This window comes from Dipteris shenzhenensis, chromosome 19 (assembly GCF_047967505.1).
Source record: "Dipteris shenzhenensis isolate YYH24624 ecotype China chromosome 19, Dip_SZ_1.0, whole genome shotgun sequence".
In the NCBI taxonomy this organism is placed as follows: Eukaryota; Viridiplantae; Streptophyta; class Polypodiopsida; order Gleicheniales; family Dipteridaceae; genus Dipteris; species Dipteris shenzhenensis.
In genome coordinates this window covers 31948719-31972504 of record NC_141614.1, presented here as the reverse complement: position 1 = coordinate 31972504, position 23786 = coordinate 31948719, and the positions used below count along the sequence as shown (strand labels likewise).

Genomic DNA, 23786 nt, shown 5'->3' with positions numbered 1-23786 from the left:
GTCTTAATGGTGATGAAGCCTTGCGTATATTTTTCACTGTAGAAAATAATAAAGATTCAACTTGCCATGGCCCAACTCGATTTGTTCACCCACTTTATATCCCCAACTTATAGGAAATTGTAGGTACATGGGGTGCAAACCACACTAACAATACATAGTAACGATTTTAAACTATCAAACAAAGGTGATTATAAGGACCCATGCAACACAGCACATGCATATTATAAAAAGACAAGTTTTTCTTTGATCTTGTGGAAATTTGAAGGAGGTGGGATATAGAAGAGTTTGGGCAAGAAAAGGCTAGATATTATCATGTTACAGGAGATCAAATTGTGGGAAGTAGAAACTTTTTATTTTCGAACGGATTCTCAAAATTACTAGGTCTTTTTGAACTCTATGAGGTTCATGTTGGGTTGCCCTTAAGGATAAACTAAACATGGAGCAGCAATGAACTTTACCAAGATCAGGAAGGCATATTTCTATACATGCACCGAATGCTTCTAGGAAAAGGGCCACATTGCAATTTTTTCTGAAGGATGCCTTCAAGGATTGCACTGCCATATTGGCTGTGACTAAAATGAGGACAAATTCGATAGAAGAAAGGACCAACTTTAAGTCCGACAAGATGCTTGGTTGAAATGTTGATTGAATGTGAGGCTTTGAGGAAGTAGCTCGGTTGAAGAAGTTTGCATGCAACAATAGATAGACATGAGCATTTTCATTTATCCAGAATTGACAGATTTCAGGTTAAGGGTGGTTGGTGGATGAGGGCATTGTTCAAGGATGAGACCATTATGAACACTTCTGTTTCTAATCACTTTCATAGTGTGCGGTTGTTCGGTTGTTTGTCTTGCTTGAGATGGTTAATCACAAAGTTCTCCATTAAACTTAATGCTAGCCTACCAAAGAATGACATTCTATGTGGAATAAATAAAACATGGAAAGATGCGCAGAGTGATCTCTCATTGTGAGAGAATTGTAACATGTACTACAGCCCAGGTGGCCTGTTAGATGAATGTTATAAACACTTAGAGTTACTCAAGGAGATTCATGTGATATGATCAAAGAAAGCATGTTATTAAGGTGAGATGGCAAATGAGGCAAATGCTAGTTGGGGTAAAATTGGTTCCAAAGAAGCCAAATAGGCTTAAGATGAGGGATTGGTATTTACGAGGTGTTACATAAATCTATGGCCTCAAATCAAGAGTCGATTATGGTAGGGATTGACTTGGATACATGGACTGAATTATATGAGATTACATTCTCAAGGTATTATATGACATTTGGTTTGGAGAAGTCTTTGGGAATGGTGAGAACTTCATTTGGCACTGCATCCTCCATAGCTATGTGGAAGGAGATTTTTGCTGAGTTCAACTAGGTAGGTGTATCCGTTTGGTTACAGCCCAGTTATTGAGGTGATTAGGTGGATTTGAAAGAACATGAATGTTGTAGAGCAGAAAATAATTTAGGGTAATGTTTTGCCCTTTTATAACTTTAGTTTAACTTATTGTACCAAAGGCTGGTAAACAAGCTAATTAATTAGACAAGCAAATTCTTACCTAGAAGCCTGTAACTACTGATTGACTTTTTTGGCACTCACATATGATTATTTTTAGTCTATATATGTGTGTATAAATGTATGTATGTATGTAGATACAATGTTTATGCTTAAGGAAATCCATGATACTCTCTCTCTCTCTCTCTCTCTCTCTCTCTCTCTCTCTCTCTCTCTCTTGGCACTCACATATGATTATTTTTCGTCTATATATGTGTGTAGATACAGTGTTTATGCTTAAGGAAATCCATGATACTCTCTCTCTCTCTCTCTCTCTCTCTCTTTCTCTTTGACTCAATCATTTCCAATTCTTTTGGGATCAACTTGGGTAGGAGGGCACTCATGCATGTACACATCTATAAATGGATAGTGAAGCTCTTGATAATTTACAGAAATGACAAAGTGTCCACTGCAACACCAGATGTGTTCGCATTTATTGCTCATTGTTTGCTTGTTACAGTCCAATACACACTGCAGTGTTGACAATTTCTTACCCTTCCAGTTTGACAGCTGTATATCCTGTCTCGATGGATAATTTAACAGCGTTGAGCAACTGCTGTGTTTTCTTGGCAATCATGAAATATGAAGAATCTATGGTTTTAGTGCCATCCTTGATTCCCTTCACAAGGAAGGAAAAGTTTTGAATCATTAGGCATTCTTGAGGTAGGCTTGTGTGGGCTTGATGAGTGATAATGTTAACATTCCAGCTCGTGTCTAAAGGTCCAAACTGTGCATTCGTACGAATCTTGAACTGTGCTACATCTTCTTCAAAGGGTACGACAAAGTCGTCCACCTCAAGGGTACCTTTAGTCCCCTGTAATACTAATGACATTGCCATACTTTCCAAGAATGAGCAATGGAAAGTCGCTGTTCGTCCACCGTTCCACAAGAGACAAGCACCACAGGCCATTATTACTCCTCCTCCATTAAACCTTGCCCCAGGAAGGGCAGTGACACTCACTGGAAGCTCATAAGCAGTTGCCCAGAGAAAAGCTCGAGCACAATACCAACCCAGATCACCAAGTGCTCCAAGTGCATCGAGCTCAGGTTGCACACGTATGTCCTCCGTGAAAAATGATGGAGGCATTGAAATACTAAAGGTGGAATGAATCTGAAACCATAGAAGCAGGAAAGCATTATAGACTTATAACAGTACCATTTCTATCAATCCCCCCCCCCCCCCCCCCGGCGCGCCGCCCACACACCCCTTCCTAGACCACCCCAGAAACACGTACACCAGTGCAAATCATTCTCCATGAATCATTCTGTTTAGGTATGTTATGTCAGACAATCCGCTTGACCTACAAGCAATTTCTGCTAAGGTCTGGAAGTACCCAGCTAGCCTAACTTCGGAGAAAGAAAGCCCCAGGTTGATATGAACAGTGGTTAACATCAATATTTTGCTGGTATGGGTAGCCATTTATGTTGTATGAGAAGCCATCATAAAGATATGAGCAGCTGAACATGAGCATCCATTAACAGTAAGTGCTAGGCAAAAGGTATGGGTATCCATTTATGTTGTATGAGAAGCCATCATAGAGGTATGAGCAGTCAAACATGAGCATCCATTAACCGTAAGTGCTAGGCAAATTGATTGCGCATGGCAAATCAGCCACCAAAATCAACATTGACGATGTCCACCTACAGGGACCTTATCTTCTATATGCTTTGCAGTTTAGACAAAAAAACACATGAAATATTGAGGAAAAAGAGATTAACTCTTCTTGTGTGGATATTTTGTACTACTGTATGGACAGTTGTCTTGTTTATTGCAGTCCAGCAAGTCAAGGACTTGGATAATTCCAAACAATCCCAAAGAAAGCAAGGATGATGTAGCTATAGCAGATATAGGCTGAGATGTGGACACTTGAGAACTAGATCACGTGTCTGTTAATAAGCACTCAAGAAAAAGAAAGAAGGCAATCAACTATTATAAATGAAAAATATGTGTGGATTGTTAAGTCTTGGGTTCCATGCATGTTACACCTCAGATTCATCTCAAGTTCATACAGCTCAGAGCCTTGATTTTCTCGTTGCAATCGATGAACATGCATCTCAGAGCTTCATCATCAAGATTCTTCCGATGTAATTTCGGCACATTGTGTTGGAAATGGAAGCGAGAGAAGGCAAGAGAGAGAAAGAAAGAAAGAAAGTTTATTAAAGTCTTTGGAAAACCGATGGGTCTATGAGACTGAAAATCCTGGTACAAACAAGCTATGAGGGTGGAGCTGTTGGAAAGGTCACCTCCCCATCTGTAAGCCCCCCATATGAGGAGAGCATGGGGGGGGTGAACCTAGGGTTTGAGAGACTGACACATGAGCAGCAGCATGGCAGCCATGTGGGCAAGAATCAAAGAGATGGAAGGTACCCGGAGCTAGGATGGATCTGCAGCAGCAAAAGGCGAAGCAGTAGCCAGCACAAGGGACCCAGAATAAGAGGTGATCACATGGCGCTGACATCTGCAGGGTGTACAGCTCTGTACGGCACTGAAGAAGGGCCTGGCAGAGGTGCAATTATGGCGGGATGTGCAGGCACCGATGTGGAGCAGGTTTTGGGCCTGTTTGGAGGCCCTGGTTTAGGGCTGGAGAGTGGGCACCCAGGTGGGCAGGAGCAGCAGCAAGGAGGGCTGCAAGGGACTGACCCTGGGAGGGCATATTTATAGCCCATATGGGACAGCCAGGCAGGCCTGCATAGGGGCTGTACCCCTGCCTTGAAAGGACGGTTAAAGGCCTTGGAGTGTGGGCCAAAGGCCCTGGAAAAGAGAGCCCCAAAAGGGTCATTTTGTGGCAGACAAGTCGGCCAGGGAGGGGCTGACTGAGTTGGCTATTTTGCCCCTCCCCTCATCGGTTTTTGCAGCAGGCCTTTGGGCCTATAAAAGGAGAGGCCCTGGGCCTCATTCATCATCCAGCAACTCAGCAAAAGGGCAGCAGACAGGAGCAGCCAGAAGATACTTCCTTGGGCCTCATCCTGGAGGTGAAGGACATTGGAAGGTGTGCTGCAGACTGAGCTCTCAAGGGCTGAACCTTGGCTGTCATCCTGGGCAGCAAGGTGCAAGGATCAAGGACAGAGAGTCTACATACGCTCGAGGTGGAGCACGCGGGCTCGAGTCTAGAGATAACCCGCAGATAGGAGAAGGACCTTGTGGTAAGATCAGAGGACCACACCATTGGTGGGACTCTGGATCTATCTCTTTTGTATTGTGTTCATAGCTTTGGACGGAAATATATTATTTTCGTGGTTTCTCTATCTGGCTGGTTCATTGTCTATTGATGAGTCTGCACATCTATTCTATGCACATAAGTTTGTGATTCCTCACCCCACACCACACTGTGTGAGCTCCTCGGCAAGTCTATCAGTCTTACGCTGTGCGTACCCTCCTTTGGGTCATTTCTAACATGGTATCAGAGCCCAAGCACGAGGCTCACAGGTGTGGGAACCTGGAGGCAGGGGGGACCTTGCTGAAGGACGACCCTGATTCAAAAGCTCTTAGGAATCGACTTCCATGACTGGAGGACTATGCCCTTGCGAGAAGGAGGGTGACTCAGGTTAAGTCATGTGCGTTCACACTTCTGGTCTATTGAAGATTGAGTTTGATCGACTTTGCTGTGTGGTTTAGCAGAAATGTCGACCTCTTCAGCCCCTGCTCTCCCTTCCTCCTCCCCTAGATTTCTTTCTTTCACTATCCCTAAGCTTGCCAAGAGATTTTTGACACAGGCCTTCTCCCTCAGTCTTTGAGCAGGGGGTGGATTTGTTTGATCCCGAAAGGGGGAGATAGGTCAGAAGTGGAGGCCGATCACTCTGCTTGATACTGCATACAAGATCCTCGCCAAGGTCTTGAGTTTGCGGTTACGGCCCCATCTTACCGACATCATCCATGACACACACACTAGGTTTGTCTAGGAGCGCAGCATCCTGGACAACATCTTCACGTTCTAGGAGAAGTAGATTGGTCCAGGGAGGAGTCACACTCGTTGGCCATCCTTCTCTTGGACTTTGAGAAGGCCTACGACAGGGTGGAGTGGTTTTTCTTGGAGGGCACTATGAGGAGATTGGGTTTCTCAGACAGATGGGTCAAATGAGGGCCCTCTTTCTTGTTTGTTCGAGGTAAGTTCGCTGCCCACGTGACAGCCAATAAGATGTCCATGTGGCAGCCCCATCCTACTCTCTGTTCCTCATATGGGGGCTCATAACTGGGGAGGTGACCACCTAATTCCCAACAACCCCACTCAAGTACCCAAACATGGGACCAAGCGAATGCACAGAATGCATATCGACCCTGCAACTATTAAAGAGGATGTTTACAGTAGCCTGGGGTTTGGTCCTATGTACATGAAAGAGTCAAAAAGATACAAGACAAGACAACAAACTAATAGGCCTAATAGGTTAAGTGAGAAGGCAAACCAAACTCAAACTAACCCTAGACTAGCCCTTTGAATAGAGCTAACTGCCACAAACCTCAGGGTGAAAATAGAAGTAAAATCATAGTGTATCAATCCCCCAGAATAAATTTTAAGTCAAGCAAATAAAGAATTATTAAAATAACCTTCCTCCACAATTTCAGCATGACACGCTGAGCCAGCATCCTGAGGTTGCAGCCATGACATGTGGCATGACACATGGCAGCCCATGAAGGGGCATAGGGCACATGGCAGCCTGTGGGGACATGTGGCAGACCATGCTTGAACTGTGGCACCACTCGTCACTACAAAAACTCCAGCTCCCATGCAGCATGCAACCCACCAAATTCCAAGGGGGGCCAGCACAGCATGCCAAAATGGGAGCTGGCCCCTACCCACATCTATAAAGAAATACTCTGCCCCCCTTCATTTGCATACATTTTTCTCACCCCTTTGCTGGTGCATACTCTCCCTGGTGCATACTCTCCTCCAGCCTCCTATAACAGTGCTTCTCCATGCAGCTCTGCCAAGCAACAGCTCTACTCCACACAGCTGAGCAACAGCCATCCTCCGCGCAGCTCTGCAGCAGAGCTTCTCTATATCCCATTCTCCACGCAGCTCTGCAGAGTCCTCCTTGGAGCAGGCCTTTCCCCATGCAGTCCTACAGCAGCTCCTCCTTGAAGAATCCCTTTTTCCCATGCAGTCCTGCAGCAGCAGCTCTTTCTCCATGCAGTTCTGCAGCAGCAACAGCCCCTGCAGCAGCACTTCCACAACAGCAGCAACTTCTCTTCTTGCAGCAGCATCTCCTTCTACATCAGCTCCTCCTGCTACAGCCCCTTTCTTTGCAGAAACTCCTCCTACAGTAACCCTTCTCCTACAGCAGCTCTCCTGCACTAGCCCTCCTTCAAGCTGTTTTCTCACACAGTCCTGCAGCAGAACACTCCCTATGCAATCCTACTCTCTCCCATCATATACCCAAATTTGAGGCAAATCTGTAGCAGATTTACATTGTTTCCTGAATCATACATAGCTGATGTTGCATAAGAGAGCTAGATATGCTAAATCAGAACCTTGTTTTCAAAGCATTGGCTAAGTGTTCCTTCTGTGGAAACACTGGTAATTGTGCAGGCATCTTCCCTCACGATTGGAGAGCCCTCAGAGCCTTGAGCAACCTCACTATGCTACGTTGTGAGACATTGTTTATGTATATAGGCTTACTGCTCAACCTTGAACTTCAATTTCAAGTCTTGAACATAGCTCCGGCTACAGTCTAAGTCCTTTCTAGTTTGATCTCAAGTTTGGAAGGTGTTGATAAGATTCACTTCAACAATTTGGTCTTGTATCTCATTCTAATAAAGAGCCTGGATAAAGGGGTGGGGCCCATCTTGGCCCCTATCATGTGTTAATATTTTCTCAAGCAATATTGTGTATTTCAGCTTCTATCTTTTCAGACCCAAGCAATATTCCACAATGTTATGAAAAGCAATCTTTCCCCTACCCCTTTAAAAGAACACTCAGAGGTTTCAACCTTCCTCTTGGCGACCACAATTTGGGCTTCCACTTCCACATGGATCTAATTACAACTATTGATATCCCGATTCCCAATATAGTCTCATAAAACATACGAGGGCAGCTCAAATCTCCATTCTCACATGATAGAAGCTATTGTGTTTGGAAAGAGGCTGATACAATACCACATTGGCCTCTGCTAAACTTGGGGAAAGGGGTATTCATTGAGGATGTCATTTAACATTGTTTTCTTTCTCTTTTGTTTATTTGACAATTTTAGTAAGCACTAGGTTTGCCCAAGAGACTCCGCGGGTCGTTAGAAACCCAATATAGCTGCTTATGCTTGGGCACTGATGACGACATAAGTGTTGCTTTGCTTGCTAAGTATGTCTTCCTTTTGTTTTTCATAAAAGTTTTTTTTTACCTCCTCTTTTATTTTCTGTGTAGATTTTTGGTCTTTAGAACAACAAAAAGTCTAAATTTGTATGATTGGACATATTCTAGTCTTACAAAGGTATCATTTAACATTGCAAAACAAGGGTTATACCCAAAAAAAACACCATATGAGAAATTACACTAACTATTTGAATAGACAATAGGTCAGACATTGAAAAGTAATTACTGCAGAACACTATTCAATTAAGCCTTCAAGGTTGCTGCAGTTGTGCAGACAATTGTAATCTCAATTGAAAATACAAATGCACATAATTAAAGGTGTCAATGAAATGCCACATGTTACAGTGTCACATGCACCCCTGCACTTGGGTGCAAGGTGACACACTGGCTACATCGACAAGTGTACTATAATTCCCAGATAGGAGATTTTGTCGTATGCTGTGACCCCTTTGTGAGCCCTTGTCCAGGGACAGTCAAGCACAAGCTGCGTAGGTCAGTCTCTCAACCTTAGTTCAAGTCAATAGTCAGTTCTTGTTCACTAGTACCCACTAGAGAATAGCAGGTTAAATGTTTCCATCTTATAGTTTAGATCTTAGCCTAGGTTAGGAGTCCCTTTAGGGTCCCCAAAGGTTGGACAGGTAAGCAGGGAAGGCAGCCTGCAAAGGCTGCCCAAAAACTCCCCTGGCAAATGAGCCAGGGAGGGCTTTTTATAGGCTGGTTGTAGGCCAGCCAGTCTGTAAAACAGACTGAGTCTGTCTGTTTACAGACTGGGTTGGCTCAGTCCAGCGCTATAAAAGGGCCCCTTGGGTGCCTTGTTTTCTCATTCAGTTTGCTCCTGCCTTCAGTCCTCCTACAGCTCCACTTCAGCCTCCTGTGCAGCCCCTGAGATCCTCAAATCTGGCCCTGCTCTAGCCTCAGTCCCTTGGCCATCAGTTCAGCCTGATCTGAAGGTGACCACGCAGCACAACAGTCGGAGGTTTGGACCAGCAAACGGAGAGAGGTTTGGACACTGTTTCCTCAGCTTTCTGGACTCTCTTTTACAGTTTACACAGCTCACTCTCAGCTCTATATTTCTGTCATCTCTCAGTTCTCCAAGTATAAAGCAAATTCTCCCCTGATTGGGGGAGGGGGCCCTCAATGGGTACAGGGACCCAATCAGTTGTCGACTCTACTCTATCTCTACCCTCATCTCCTTCATCTCTCTATGGTAAACAACGCTCATTCCTCGCTAAAGGTTTAAAGAAGGTCTTGCTGTGAATTACACGATCAAATAACCGTTGCATGTTACATTGGTATCAGAGCTTCCGTCTGTATCCAGCTTAACTACCGCGAGTGTATGGTTGTGCTGAGATCCGGAAAGGACACACAATCAAGCACCATGGAAGGGTTAGGAAAAGATTTAAACCGTGAAGACTTTGAAGAGGAGAAAGACTACCAACAAGATACGCTTCCGCCAAATGCTCAAGAAGTGATGGCGAATCTTCTAGAGCATAATCGGGTCCTACTGCAGCAACTCGAAGAACATTCATCTCAGCTGGAAGAAAGCAGAAGACAGCTGGACCAGACAAAACGACGTCTGGAGGAAAAAGAAGCAGAAAAGCCGTTGGAAGAAAAAAGAACCACAAATTTTGAAAAACTGCTCTTGTTGATGCGTGAGGAACGCAAAAATGAGGAGGCACTGCGACACGCAGAGCTCACCCAAGCAAAGAGGCAACAAAAGCTAGACCGAGAGGCGATGCTTCTCCAACCGCTATGCAGGCAAGTTTGAGCGCAGCGGCCGTCTCCGCCACAGCTTCGCCATCGACAAAGGTAACGCCACTCACTCGGTCCACTCCAAATTTTGTTAAGTATGATGGTAAGTGTGATCATTCAGCAATTTTGCAATTTATTCATCAGTTTGTAGCTCATTTTCCGTTAGCGCGGATTCAAGATGAGCAAGATAAAGTCCACCTTGCAGCCCCTCATCTCACAGGTGAGGCGGTGACTTGGTGGCAGCATTGGGCTAGTAAGCATACTGACCCAAAAACGTTTAAGATAAATTTTGTTTGGGCAACGTTTATGGCCGACCTCAAAGCCCGTTTTCTCCCACCCCAATATATGCTTAACCTTGAGTATGAGTTCGCTCGTCTCTCCCAGAATGGTTTGCCTGTGTTGACATATAGTAATAAGGTCATCACACTGGCGCAACAGTTGGACGTGACGGAGAGCGCCAAGATGAAGTAATTCATTCAAGGTTTGGACACGAACATACGTTTTATCATTCGGAACTTCGACCCGCCAGATTACGAGCGGGCACTGACTCTCGCACAGAATCAGAAGATGATGCTGAACTGGGAAAAGCCCAAGCAGGTCCAGAAAGATTCCAAAGCCCCACAACAGTCAAACAACACAACGGGTAAGGATCAGAAGAAGGACAACCAGTTCCAAAAGAAAGACGGCCAAGCATCTGGTCAAAAGAGGGAATCCAAGCCAAAGATGACTTCGGATGAGAAGGCTAAAGTGGATATTACAGGAGGCTATCTACAACCCGACGAGCAGAAGCGATACCACCAAGAACATCGCTGCTTTCATTGCCACCACATTGTTGGGCATGGCAAGAAGGATTGTCCGAAGTGGCTTGCCGAAAAGGCTGCGAAAGCACCTACTTTGTCCGTCGCTAATGTATTGGCTCTTCCAGCTCCACCTCCATCCTCAGCTACGAATGCCGTCTTTCCTACTTTGAACGCCGTTCCCACGGTGGTCTTTCAAGGTAAGAAGGAGGGCGACTTCTCAGATCAAAAGAAGGCGCTCATTCGAGCGTGTGGCACAACTAACGGGCATCAGTTTATTGTCCTGTTCGATATGGGGAGTTCAGAAGATGCCATCTCCCTCAGCTTGCCAAGACAGTGGGGTACACCTTGGTGCCTCACGAGCTTGTAGTGGACGGGTTCACGCCCGGCTTACGCACACCTATTATTCAAAAGATCAACGATGTCTCAATGAAGTTACGCCTACCAGACAGTTGGACTATGCACAACGTGTTCCATGTAGCTTGGTTGAAGCCATATTTTGAGCCTCCTCTTTCAGAGATTTCCGATGAGCAACAACCTGAAGTTCTTGATGAAGCTAAAGTTTTGCAGCAAGAACAGATCCTTCTTCATGAATTCAAGCATGGGTCAGGACGCAGGACCCGGGAGTTTTACACCAAGTTCCGGGATCGAGGTACCCATGAAGCAGTGTGGTTGGACGAAGATTTTTTCCAGGAGTTCCCCAGATATTGGCGGACTACTTGAAAGCAATGAACCTACCGCCAAGTTAAGAAGGAGGGAATGTCACATGCACCCCTGCACTTGGGTGCAAGGAACCACTCTGGCTACATCGACAAGTTTATTATAATTCCCAGATAGGAGATTTTGTCGTATGCTGTGACCCCTTTGTGAGTCCTTGTCCAGGGATAGTCAGGCACATACGTAGGTTAGTCTCTCAGCCTAGGTCAAGTCAGTAGTCAGTTCTTGTTCACTAGTACCCACTAGAGAATAGTAGGTTAAGTGTCTCCATCTTATAGTTTAGGTCTTAGCCTAGGTTAGGAGTCCCTTTAGGGTCCCCAAAGGTTGGACAGGTAAGCAGGGAAGGCAGCCTGCAAAGGCTGCCCAAAAACTCCCCTGGCAAATGAGCCAGGGAGGGCTTTTTATAGGCTGGTTGTAGGCCAGCCAGTCTGTAAAAGACTGAGTCTGTAAAACAAACTGAGTCAGTCTACTGGGTTGGCTCAGTCCAGCGCTATAAAAGGGCCCCTTGGCTGCCCTGTTTTCTCATTCAGTTTGCTCCTGCCTTCAGTCCTCCTACAGCTCCACTTCAGTCTCCTGTGCAGCCCCTGAGATCCTCAGATCTGGCCCTGCTCTAGCCTCAGTCCCTTGGCCATCAGTTCAGCCTGATCTGAACGTGACCACGCAGCACAACAGTTGGAGGTTTGGACCAGCAAACGGAGAGAGGTTTGGACACTGTTTCCTCAGCTTTCTCAGCTCTCTTTTACAGTTTACACAGCTCACTCTCAGCTCTATATTTCCGTCATCTCTCAGTTCTCCAAGTATAAAGCAAATTCTCCCCTGATTGGGGGAGGGGGCCCTCAGTGGGTACAGGGACCCAATCGGTTGTCGACTCTACTCTCTCTCTACCCTCATCTCCTTCATCTCTCTATGGTAAACAATGCTCATTCCTCGCTAAAGGTTTAAAGAAGGTCTTGCTGTGAATTACACGATCAAATAACCGTTGCATGTTACATACAGTGCACATAAACAAATATATACCTTTGTAAGACTAGAATAAGTCCAATCATACAAATTTAGAATTTTTTGTTGTTCTAAAGATCAAAAATCTACAAAGAAAATAAAAGAGAAAATGAAAGAGAAGAAAAAAGAGGTAAACAAAAACTTTTATGAAAAGCAAAAGGAAGACATACTTAGCAAGCAAAGCAACACTTATGTCGTCATCAGTGCCCAAGCATAAGCAGCTATACTAGGTTTCTAAAGACCCGCGGAGTCTCTTGGGCAAACCCAGTGCTTGCTAAAATACGTCAAATAAACAAAAGAGAATGAAAACAAGAAATAAAGAAGAAACGAAGCAGGTGACTTAAGCAAAAATAAACAAGCAAGTCAAGAAACAAAAACTTCCAAAAAACTAGAATCTCTCTCTCTCTCTCTCTCTCTCTCTCTCTCTCTCTTATTTAAAACATAAAAAGTTAAAAGGCACTTTACACTTATGTCTCGTTTCTGCAAAGAGGCAAAAATACATTTCTAACTCAGAAAGCACAAGTATACTCAAGCAAACTCTCTTTTGAAACTAAAAGAAAAACGGGCTATTCAGCTCCCCGCTTTTTGTTTTCAGCTTAAGTTCAATCATTCTAAACAAACCTAAGGCCGAAACACCATAGATAAAAGAGTTCATATCTAAGAATGTGCGAACTTTTTTCATTATTTTCCTTGGATTATACCTCTTGTGTAATAGTAAAGTGATCAAATTACTACAATGAGTGATAAAAGACTCCTTAGTTGTACAAAGGCGGGAAAATCTATGGAATTGGGAAGAAATGACTCCATATTTTGCCAAATCAGAAATGTTTGAGTCAATGTGAGGCATTTTTATAATGTGTAAACCACTATATTCAGGTTGTTCACGTTTATCGTATATATCAACCTCTAATCCTATGGTAGATTGAGAAAGTCTAAGATCTAAGAAAACACAAGAATCCCCTTTTGAAGTGCAGTTCAGTTCACAAGAGTCACGAGGATAGATTCCTTCTCCAAAAGCTCTAGCGTCTTTGTACATAAAGTCTTGAAAGTTAGGAACATCTGGTACAAATAAATCATCTATAAAACGCCTAACTTGACTAAGCTTATGTAAAATGATAGGACAGGTGTTGATAGAAATAAGACGTTGCATAAACTCAAATTCATAAGTGAAAAGATAAAAGTTTGCTAAAAAGACGGCACAATTAGTGCCCATGGGGATTCCTATAACTTGTTGAAACAAAGAATCACCTATTGTGATGTAAAGATTATCTAAAAGAAAATCTATCCAAGAGCAAACATCTTCTACACTTACTACCTTTGTGTATCTTTTCTTTTTAGAACCTATGTCATGATCTTTATTTTTTAGCCACAAAAAGTCAAAGCATAAGGCTGTTTTCTCAACTTTTAGCACTTTGCATCTATCTTTGTCAAATCTCAGCTTGAAAACTTCAGCCACTAGCTTTTTAATTCTAAACTTCAGGTCTTCCAGCTCAATCTTTGTGTAAAGCGTCGTAAAATCATAGGTTTGAAGGAGAATAGGAGACTCTTTTTCCTGAATGCTTCAAGAGGAATTAAAGAATTTTACAACAGGAATCACTCCTACAGAGTCATTTAAAATCCAGCTTGAGTTCGAGGGGACATCTGCCTCTTTTAATAAGTCCCTCCAAAGTTCATGGACACTAGGCAACATGGCTTTGAAGCAGTAGCTTAGCCATTTAGAGATATTCGTCAAAGTAGTCTCACAAGCAGCTGCAATAAATCTTGGCTTTTTTGGAGTTTTGTGAAACTTCCAAGCAGCACAAAGAAAAGGTATGCTTGGATTGCAAACAAACCCAGAAGACTTGCAAAAACTCTGATGTTTTGAGATCAAATCTTTTTTAGAAACTAAGGTGGGGGCATAAGTTTTGGCAGACGAGTTCACTTCTCTCAAAAGACATTCTAAGTAAAACTTTTTGCAAATAAAAACAAAGTTATTGGAACATTTGTCCACATAAGAAATGACAAAATTCCTATGGAATTTTCGAAGAAGAGTTTCATCTTCTTTCGAAAGATGGTTACTTTTCTTTGAGCAAATAACCGAAGGGACTTCTTCTAGTTTCAAAGTAACTTTCTTCAAAATCTTCCCCTTCCATTCTGATAAGATATTTTTAACTCCTAAACATTCTTCTAATTGCAAAACAAACTTTGAGATTCCCTTATCGATAGCTTTTAAAAGGCAAGACTCTTTAAAAGAGTACAATCGAAATTTCGTGCCTTTCATGAAAAGGTCTCTTAGGTTACTAGAAAGCAAAATTGAGGTATCAGTTGTGACTACATGTCCTAAATCAGCATCAATAAAGCTTTGGAATCTCTTACTTTTACAACAACAAGGTTCTTTAAGGATAGAAGATTTTGAATGCTCTGAAAGCCTTTTACCTATCTCTCCATAGTTGAAAGCCTTTTGTCCTAAAGTTTTTACATACTTCCAAGCTACTACTGGATGCTTCCAAATTCTTCTCACAAAATGAGGGAGAGAATCCATTACTTCAGGAGACTTCAAAATGGAGTTTAAGCCTATCTTGTCAAGTGAGGGAGAAGTAAAAATACAAATCAAGAGTTCCTTATTTAGATAGACTTCTTTGCTTTGAAATGAAGCTTTTACTTTTAAGAAGCGATCCAACGAAGTTTTAAGTTGTATATAATGGAGCTTATTTAGATTCAAATCCTCAAAAGAGAAGTTTTCCAAGGTGTATTGAAGTTTAAAAAGAACTTTGACATTATATTTTTCAAAAACTTTTATTGAAAAAAGACCCAGTGACATTAATCTATCTAGGTAGAGTAATCTTCTTTTATAGTCTCGAGAAGCAAAAACTCTTGGAACTGAGGAAGTTAAAGGAACTAAAGGAGGAGGAAGTGGAGGAAGAGGAAGTGAGGGAGGCAACTCACGAGCTACATGTGAGATTGCAGGAGAGCTAGGACAACCTCGTAACATAACTTTAGGTTTCCATACGATGTTAGGTGTATGACTATGTTGGTAATGATGAATGTTAAAGGGCTTGATATGAGTTCTCCACATCAAAGGGTTCTTTTTAGAGGTTCTTTTATTTTTACGAAGAGTTGATTTTCCTTCTAAATTAAAACCTCTTGGGAAGAAAGTGTGTAAAGTTCTCATCCAAAACAATTCACGAGGACGAGCAGCCTTGTAAAAGTCCTTGGCATTATTAAAATGGCCCTCTATATGCTCAATGGGAAAGCAACGAAAAGATTCAAAACCAGACTTTGCCATTGCTGCATATAAGGGTTTTGAATTCTCAATTAAGGAATTCTTCCTATGAATTTTTCTAGCTTACCTAACATGTTCTTGAAAACGAATAAAAGCTGTCCTATAGGTTTGTCCTACATAAAGCATATTACTACTATGTATGTTATAGACAACATAAATTACTTGCGTGGCATGAATAGGACTAATAGAAATAGAAGTCTTGAGATGCTTGTTTCTAAGACGTCTTAGTTTATTAAGAATTCTTATGTTATTATTAGTATAATGAGTGCTAACTAATAAAGCCTTAAAGTTAGACCAATTAATGTTACCTTCCCCAAAATCATGAAGATTATTCATGTTTGACCTAGCTAAAAAGTTATACCTTTCTCTATATATGTTTCTTCTAACTTTTTTGTTTTGATTTACAGTGCTAGACCCAACTAAATCCAAAGAGACAAGACCATCACTAGAATTTCCAATGTTGTTCGGTGAGGTCAAACGATCCAACATTGGGGAACTTGCTTGCACTCTCCCCGCCCATCCCAAGGTAGTTTCTCCCTTGCTATATCCCCTAACTCTAGCAGGAGCGAGACTAGTCTTTAGGGGGGGGCTTGCTTGCACAGTCGTTACTCGTCCCAAGGTAACTCCTCCCTTACTACTACAAGGGAATGTCACAGGAGCTAGATGACATCCCAGGAGATCGCCCTGTTGGTTTCCAAAAGGCGAATTCATCATAGCATGTATCGCTAAAGCCAATATACCCCCAAACTGGCGAATACAGTTAGGGTTAGCCAGGGCCCCAAGGCCACTGTAAGAGCTTAATCAACCTAGAAGCACCAAAGAGAGAGAGAGAGAAAAGGAAAGTTACCAATAAATTTAAAAATAAATAAATTCATTAAAAAAGCGATCAAACAGAGAAATAAACCAAGGAGAGCAACTAAAACAAAACGCAAAAGCATACTTTTTAAAGAAATAAAATTAAAAATAAAATAAAAGTAAGGGGAAGAGAGACAGAAATTAAAAATTAAAAATTAAAAAATAAATAAATAAACAAAAAGAAAAGAATTAAAATAATAATAATAATAAATGAGAATAAGATTAGCTGTTGGGGCTTCTGCACCCGCATAATATAAAACGATGTAGTTGAACAGCTGATCACCACTTGGACGAAAATTCAAAGAATTTGCATGTCCGCTAAGGTGATAGAAAAATATACCTTTGTAAGACTAGAATAAGTCCAATCATACAAATTTAGAATTTTTTGTTGTTCTAAAGATCAAAAATCTACAAAGAAAATAAAAGAGAAAATGAAAGAGAAGAAAAAAGAGGTAAACAAAAACTTTTATGAAAAGCAAAAGGAAGACATACTTAGCAAGCAAAGCAACACTTATGTCGTCATCAGTGCCCAAGCATAAGCAGCTATACTGGGTTTCTAAAGACCCGCGGAGTCTCTTGGGCAAACCCAGTGCTTGCTAAAATACGTCAAATAAACAAAAGAGAATGAAAACAAGAAATAAAGAAGAAACGAAGCAGGTGACTTAAGCAAAAATAAACAAGCAAGTCAAGAAACAAAAACTTCCAAAAAACTAGAATCTCTCTCTCTCTCTCTCTCTCTCTCTCTCTCTCTCTCTCTCTCTCTCTCTCTCTTATTTAAAACATAAAAAGTTAAAAGGCACTTTACACTTATGTCTCGTTTCTGCAAAGAGGCAAAAATACATTTCTAACTTAGAAAGCACAAGTATACTCAAGCAAACTCTCTTTTGAAACTAAAAGAAAAACGGGCTATTCAGCTCCCCGCTTTTTGTTTTCAGCTTAAGTTCAATCATTCTAAACAAACCTAAGGCGACTTCATATCTAAGAATGTGCGAACTTTTTTCATTATTTTCCTTGGATTATACCTCTTGTGTAATAGTAAAGTGATCAAATTACTACAATGAGTGATAAAAGACTCCTTAGTTGTACAAAGGCGGGAAAATCTATGGAATTGGGAAGAAATGACTCCATATTTTGCCAAATCAGAAATGTTTGAGTCAATGTGAGGCATTTTTATAAGTGTAAACCACTATATTCAGGTTGTTCACGTTTATCGTATATATCAACCTCTAATCCTATGGTAGATTGAGAAAGTCTAAGATCTAAGAAAACACAAGAATCCCCTTTTGAAGTGCAGTTCAGTTCACAAGAGTCACGAGGATAGATTCCTTCTCCAAAAGCTCTAGCGTCTTTGTACATAAAGTCTTGAAAGTTAGGAACATCTGGTACAAATAAATCATCTATAAAACGCCTAACTTGACTAAGCTTATGTAAAATGATAGGGCAGGTATTGATAGAAATAAGACGTTGCATAAACTCAAATTCATAAGTGAAAAGATAAAAGTTTGCTAAAAAGACGGCACAATTAGTGCCCATGGGGATTCCTATAACTTGTTGAAACAAAGAATCACCTATTGTGATGTAAAGATTATCTAAAAGAAAATCTATCCAAGAGCAAACATCTTCTACACTTACTACCTTTGTGTATCTTTTCTTTTTAGAACCTATGTCATGATCTTTATTTTTTAGCCACAAAAAGTCAAAGCATAAGGCTGTTTTCTCAACTTTTAGCACTTTGCATCTAAACAAATATATGCCTCACGCATACATAGGTTGCCCAAAAGACAAAAGGGTGTGCTTGCAATATAAATTCGAATTCAATTAACATCAGCAAGATAACTGTTTCAATGCATAATCCTGCGATACCAATTTTGGAAAAACTTACCGCTACAAGTTCACCAAACAAATCATGATTGTTCAAAATTTCCTTCATTCTGGCAGCTCGGGGATGATGTATCCACATTGTACCATCCATCAATTGTACACCATGCTTTTTGCAAGCCAAAATCATTTCCTCAAGATCCTCTGTTGTTATTGCAGGAGGCTTCTCTAGTAGCACATGTTTCTTTCTTTCTGCAGCTTTTAGCACCCACTCTAGATGAAGAGCTGTAGGAAGAGGAATGTAAACTGCATCGACAGCTTCATCGTCCAGCACACTCTGGTAACTTCCATAAACCTTTGCTTCAGGAGGGAAACCATTGGCCCTGGCAAAACCTTGTGCCTTTTCTAAAGATCGACTTCCAATAGCAGACAAACAAACACCTGGTGTCATTAGAATCGCCCTTGACAATTTCCTAGCAATACTAGCACATCCCAGGATGCCAAACCTAACATCATCACCCATGACTTCCGTCTTCCCTTAACCCTCTTCTGGGGAGTCAATGAGCTGGAATGACCTGAGACAGACAAATCATGCAACAAGTAAACTTTCAAATGTCAAACCCATACTATTCCTATTCATTTGCTCTGTCAAAAGAAATAAGACATTACATAATAGCAGTCACAAGCCTAAACTGTATAAAGGTACAAAGCCAATGAAGGTTGTAGTCTTTGACACAATCTACGTAAATAAAGCGCACACATTCCTTATAGTATATACTCATTGCATTAAGTTTCTGTTTCAGGTTCTTAACGCACAGTGATTCCATATAGAAGTTTTGCCACATTTTTGCAACTAGTGCATGGTGCAAAACATTCCAATTCCAACCTCCAGGTCTCCTTATCCTTTATACAGGCTATGTATTGTTCCTACTTCTGAAGCCTCTAAAACCTTCATGTTGCAGAACGTATCATCTATTTACACAGTCTGGTGAAGCTTCAGTGTAAAAAGGAGCATCATCTTCATCACATAGACTATGTAGTTTGAACATATCGAAGTGTCATCTTCATCAATAGCACTGTGGCAAGAGTAGTTGTATGTGTCTTCCCTTGATGATAGTCATGGCTGGATGTACAGAGACTATTTATTTCAAAACTTGGTTACTTGTTTAGTCTTCATCAACATGGTTTCTGTTTTAGGTTCTTGAACAGTCGTGCTATGCCCAAAGATTCAACAAGAGAGCCAAAAAAGTGACTACCACACGAGAATTACCTATTTGAGATGATGTTCTTTGGCAAACCATGGAGTACAAAAATGTGGATATGAATAGCCACGCAACGCCCGCAGCTCAAGTGCTCTTATCGAAGTGTGCCATTTCAAACACCAATGGACAATTAGCATAATCCGAGCATTTACTCACCGCCCTCAGAGCAGTATTTTTGGGTTTCCAAGGTCCATGCTACTCTCGGAAGTTGGAGCTCACTCCCCAGGTGTGCAAAAGTAAAGATAATAGAACACGCTCAGATCTGGAATAATACTTAGCAAGTTATACAAACCAAAATGTACAACATGCTTCACAACTTGTGGAATGTTCAAGTACAAAACATGCTAGCCAACTACAGAACTTAGATGGCTGCACAAATTATGCAAGGCAACTATAGATAAAGGCTCGTATGCCGTCATCCGTGTTCCTATTTGAGACTTCTATAGATGGATGAGGAAAGTGAGTCAATGATGCTCTGCTATACAAAATTCTTAGGGGACCTATATCCCCACACACACACACAAGAGGGACTACCTTTTGAGTTGGCCGACCAGCAAACCTGGCCAACCAAATTTTGAAGGGGATGACCCTTGCTAGGCCGGCCCCATATATGCTGACCTAGTCCCTGCATTAGGGGGCCCTTGTAGCAATTAGTTGGGTCTCTAGTGTTGGAATTCTAGGGTCAATGCCCCACCTGTGAGCCCCCAAATGAGGAGTGCAATGGGACTTAACACCTATAGGATGTTGCGTGTAGACTGCACCACGGGGGCACATGTAGGGGGAGTGAGAGGTTGCCACATGGACAGCAAGGGTACGTCCTCCTGGGACAGCCACATGGGCCACAACCCACCACAGCCGGCTGTCCTACAGTCCTGCATTAGGGCCGTGAATATGCCCATCATTAGGGCTGGCTGTGGGGCCGAAAGGTGCCCAGCCGTGGGCCCATCAAGAGGGCAGAGGAGCTGGTGTGGAGCCAGCATGGAGCATCTACTTGGCAGGGCCCTTACAGGTCCTGGAATGAATTGACAGGTTGGCAACAGCCTGGAACTAGTTGGCTACACATGGGCAGAGGAGCCAGCAAAGGCGCCTATATGCAGGGCCTGCTTATAGGCAATAGAGGCTGCCTTGGTCAGCCATGAGCAGACTTACAGACTGCAGTTGGCAGTCTGTGGAAGGGATGTGCAGGTGGGCCAAACGGCCCTTGTCTGGTCAGTCGGTAGACTAACTCTCCATTTTGTACATCTCTCTTTTTTGGGATTCATCCACCCAGACAGGAGTTTGATTTGTTTTTCACTTGGGTTCGTTACTGCGCACCATGGTCTCTATGGAAGGATAGAAATCAGAGAGTCTTTGATGATCCTACATTTTCCACTTTCTCTTTCTTTAGGCACTCTTTGCAGCAATCTCTCTTTGATTGTCTGCAGCTCATTATATAGAACATGATGTATACTTGTCATATAGTGAGATTTTCTGTTGATGTAACTTGGCAAATCTCATTTTTTGGGATAGCCAAACTATAATATAAAGTAAAGAAATTTCACCAAAAATTTGTGTGTGTGTGCGCGCGCGCGTGCGCGCGCTCTTCTTTCTGTGTAGGCTGAAGATTTATGTCTGCTTCTCCAAGGGTTAGTGCCTGGATATACTTTTCATCATAATGCACTTACTACATGCTGGGCAAGGCTTGACAGATGGTATTTGTTTTACCCACAACAATATGCAGATTTTAGCCCTCATCTCCTCGTAGATTTCTCATTGGGCTTGTCAGATCATGCCCCATTATGGATGAATCTGCACCTTGGTATGCCACTGGAGGATTTGCCACCCCTTTCTAGTAGATTATTGCATGTTAATCAAGCTTATTTCCAACATCGCTATTTCCAGCAAATGATCAGACTTGCAATTCATCCCTTGCCTTTGCATGCCCAAGAGGACATGGATTACGCTTGGGACAGCTTTGTCTCTCGTATACAGAATGTCATTAGGGAGTATGGAAACTGGCATATGACTAAATGGAGGAATGAGGTTAAATGGGCAAAAAGGACAGCACAACAATTGACTGAATTTTCACATTTAAGGCCTCTCTTTGAATCAGAAAATGATTCCCTTTCACATGCTCGGATTAAATTGACTGCTAATGATCCAAGGAAATTGCACAAATGGCAGATTAGAGCAAGAATGAAGCCCCTCATAGATAAGAGCTACTCATCAAAAGCCTTTTTCCAGGGCCTGCATGCTACTCGAAAGAAAAACTCATCTCTAAGGGTAAGGAAGCTAGATGTTTCTTGGACGCACTCTTTCTTTGATCTCCAAGATGAATGCCAAAATTATTTCCAGAAATTGTTCTCTGCTCCTGGTTCCCCATCAAATCAAATGACTGATGCGAGGACTGAATCCCTCCAATATGTTTCTGAAATAGTGGAAATGGATGATGCTCTTACCTTGGAGAGACCTTTTACTGATACAGAACTTGATAATGCCTTGTTCCACCTCGGCAAATACAAGTCCCCTGGCTGGGATGGCCTTACGGTGGAATTTATATTTCTTTTTGGGATGATTTGAAAGATGTCCTCTTGCAAATGATCAATGTTGCCTGGCAAGAAAATCAGTTACTGCACTCTTGGAAGCATGGCATAGTCAAACTTGTGCCCAAAAAACATCTGTTTGACCATATGTCAGATTGGAGGCCTATTACTTTGATGCCTGTAGTTTACAAACTCATTGCCAAAATGATTGTGTACAGGCTTCACGGGATACTAAATGCGGGCCTTCATCCTCATCAGTATGGGTTTGTGCCGCGAAGACAAATCCATGACAATATCTCCAATGCATTGATTGCAATTGAAGATGCTAAGTACTCGCATCAAGATGTGCTCATATTGCAAGTAGATATTGCTAAGGCATTTGACACTCTTCAATGGGATTTTATCTCTCAAATCATGACAAAGTTGGGCTTTGGTCCAAAGATAGCAAATGCAGTTTACTGGCTTTATTCTGGCTCTACTTCTCAGTGCATTCTTGGGGGTCATCTATCTCGGTCATGGACATGGGGCAGATCCTGGAATGGACCTGACAGGTTGGCAACATTCAGGAACTAGTCAGCTGCAGGAAGCAGAGGAGACACCTGTATACAGGTCCATTTATAGGCAGCAGAGGCTACCTTAGTTGGCAGACTTACACACTACAGTGGGCAGTCGAAGGGGTGTGCAGATGGGCCAGTTGGCCCTGATCTGGTCAGTCGGTAGACTGACAGGGTTGGCCAGTCATTAGGGTCTGGTCGGCCAGACATGAGGCTCCCTAGCCCTATAAAAGGCCCCCTTGGGAGGGCAATCCTCAGTTCAGTCTTGCAGAAGCCCTCAGCCGGTATCAGGTTTCATGGGGTACATACCTGCAGGCTGTAGGAGAGTACATGTGGGTGCAGGAGGGAAGCTCACCCTAGAGTTCAGCGAACAGAGTTGTACTGGTGCCAGATATTCGCTGCAGGTGTTGGTACACCTTTGGATCGGATTTTTATACCTATCTCATGCTTTAAAAAGATTAAATCCAAATTCTGGATGTATAACGGTAAAATATGATATATGAGCATTATATCGTCTGGTCAGCTGTAAGATCTACCCGATACTAGCAAGTAAAGTTGTCATGAAAACTGGAAAGTGCTGTGTCTATATATTTGTAAGCATGGGTCAGGGCATCCAACTTTTTTGTCTTTGTGTTTGAATCTACCATTATCGCTGGAAATTTATTAACATTTCAAGAAAACCTGAGTGCAGACACGAATGCATGCGATAGGAGTAGTGCGCACGTTGGTAGAGCAGTGCTCTATTTTGCACTAGTACTCGTAAAAATATATACGTACGGATATGCATTTTCGTATACTCTTGTAGCTATGAACGCACGTGGCGCCCCAGCCCGCGATCAGGGCCGCGTACAAAACTAGAACACATCATCCTAAGGATGGTCCTTATTACGAAGACGGAGCGAACAAAATGACCACAACCCAATGTCTGGCTCCTGATTAACAGGAAGAAGATGCATGTCGAAAGCCCTAGGAATAATAAGTGAGAGCCCGAGGTGCTGGGTAGCCAGAAGAATGGAACTGACTGCTGGAGTGAGCTGAAAGATGAGGGGAAGGGGAGGTACCTGGGAATGCAGCTGGTCCGGAGCGTGAACACTCAACAGTGAGAGTGAGAAGCGGGCATCATAATTGGCATAATTCTAACGCTGGGACACGTGTCCTTGATCGCCAGTTAGAAGCCAAACAAGGTCTTATGTTTAACCTTTAAGAGCCGTATTGTTCCCATAGAATGCCCTAGAATGCCGCGTAAAAATAGGTGCCCATTGCAGACGGCCCATGCTATTTTTCATGCTTATGCAGGTTTCTAATTGGCTGAACGCTTGCTTTAGACGGTCCCATCAGGTTGAAATTCAGAAAGCTTGCAGTCTGCAAGCCCGGAGAAGGAAGGTGGGAAC

At 42.4% G+C, this 23786-nt stretch overlaps 1 protein-coding gene across 2 annotated transcripts; it reads right to left on the bottom strand.

The window, feature by feature from the left end:
- Positions 1–1946: 1946 nt before the first annotated feature.
- LOC147890355 (putative oxidoreductase At4g09670) lies at positions 1947–23586 on the bottom strand. Of its 2 annotated transcripts, none has more exons than XM_087390680.1 (3): positions 23457–23586; positions 18122–18632; positions 1947–2666 (listed from the first exon to the last, which is right to left on the bottom strand). In XM_087390680.1, exons 2-3 carry the CDS (start codon positions 18578–18580, stop codon positions 2046–2048), a joined length of 1080 nt encoding a protein of 359 aa, XP_087246806.1. In that variant the 5' UTR covers positions 18581–18632; positions 23457–23586; the 3' UTR covers positions 1947–2045. The 2 variants fall into 2 exon arrangements, with proteins under 2 accessions (XP_087246806.1, XP_087246807.1); XM_087390681.1 differs by lacking the exon at positions 23457–23586 and adding an exon at positions 18874–18898.
- Between the last annotated feature and the right edge of the window lie 200 nt (positions 23587–23786).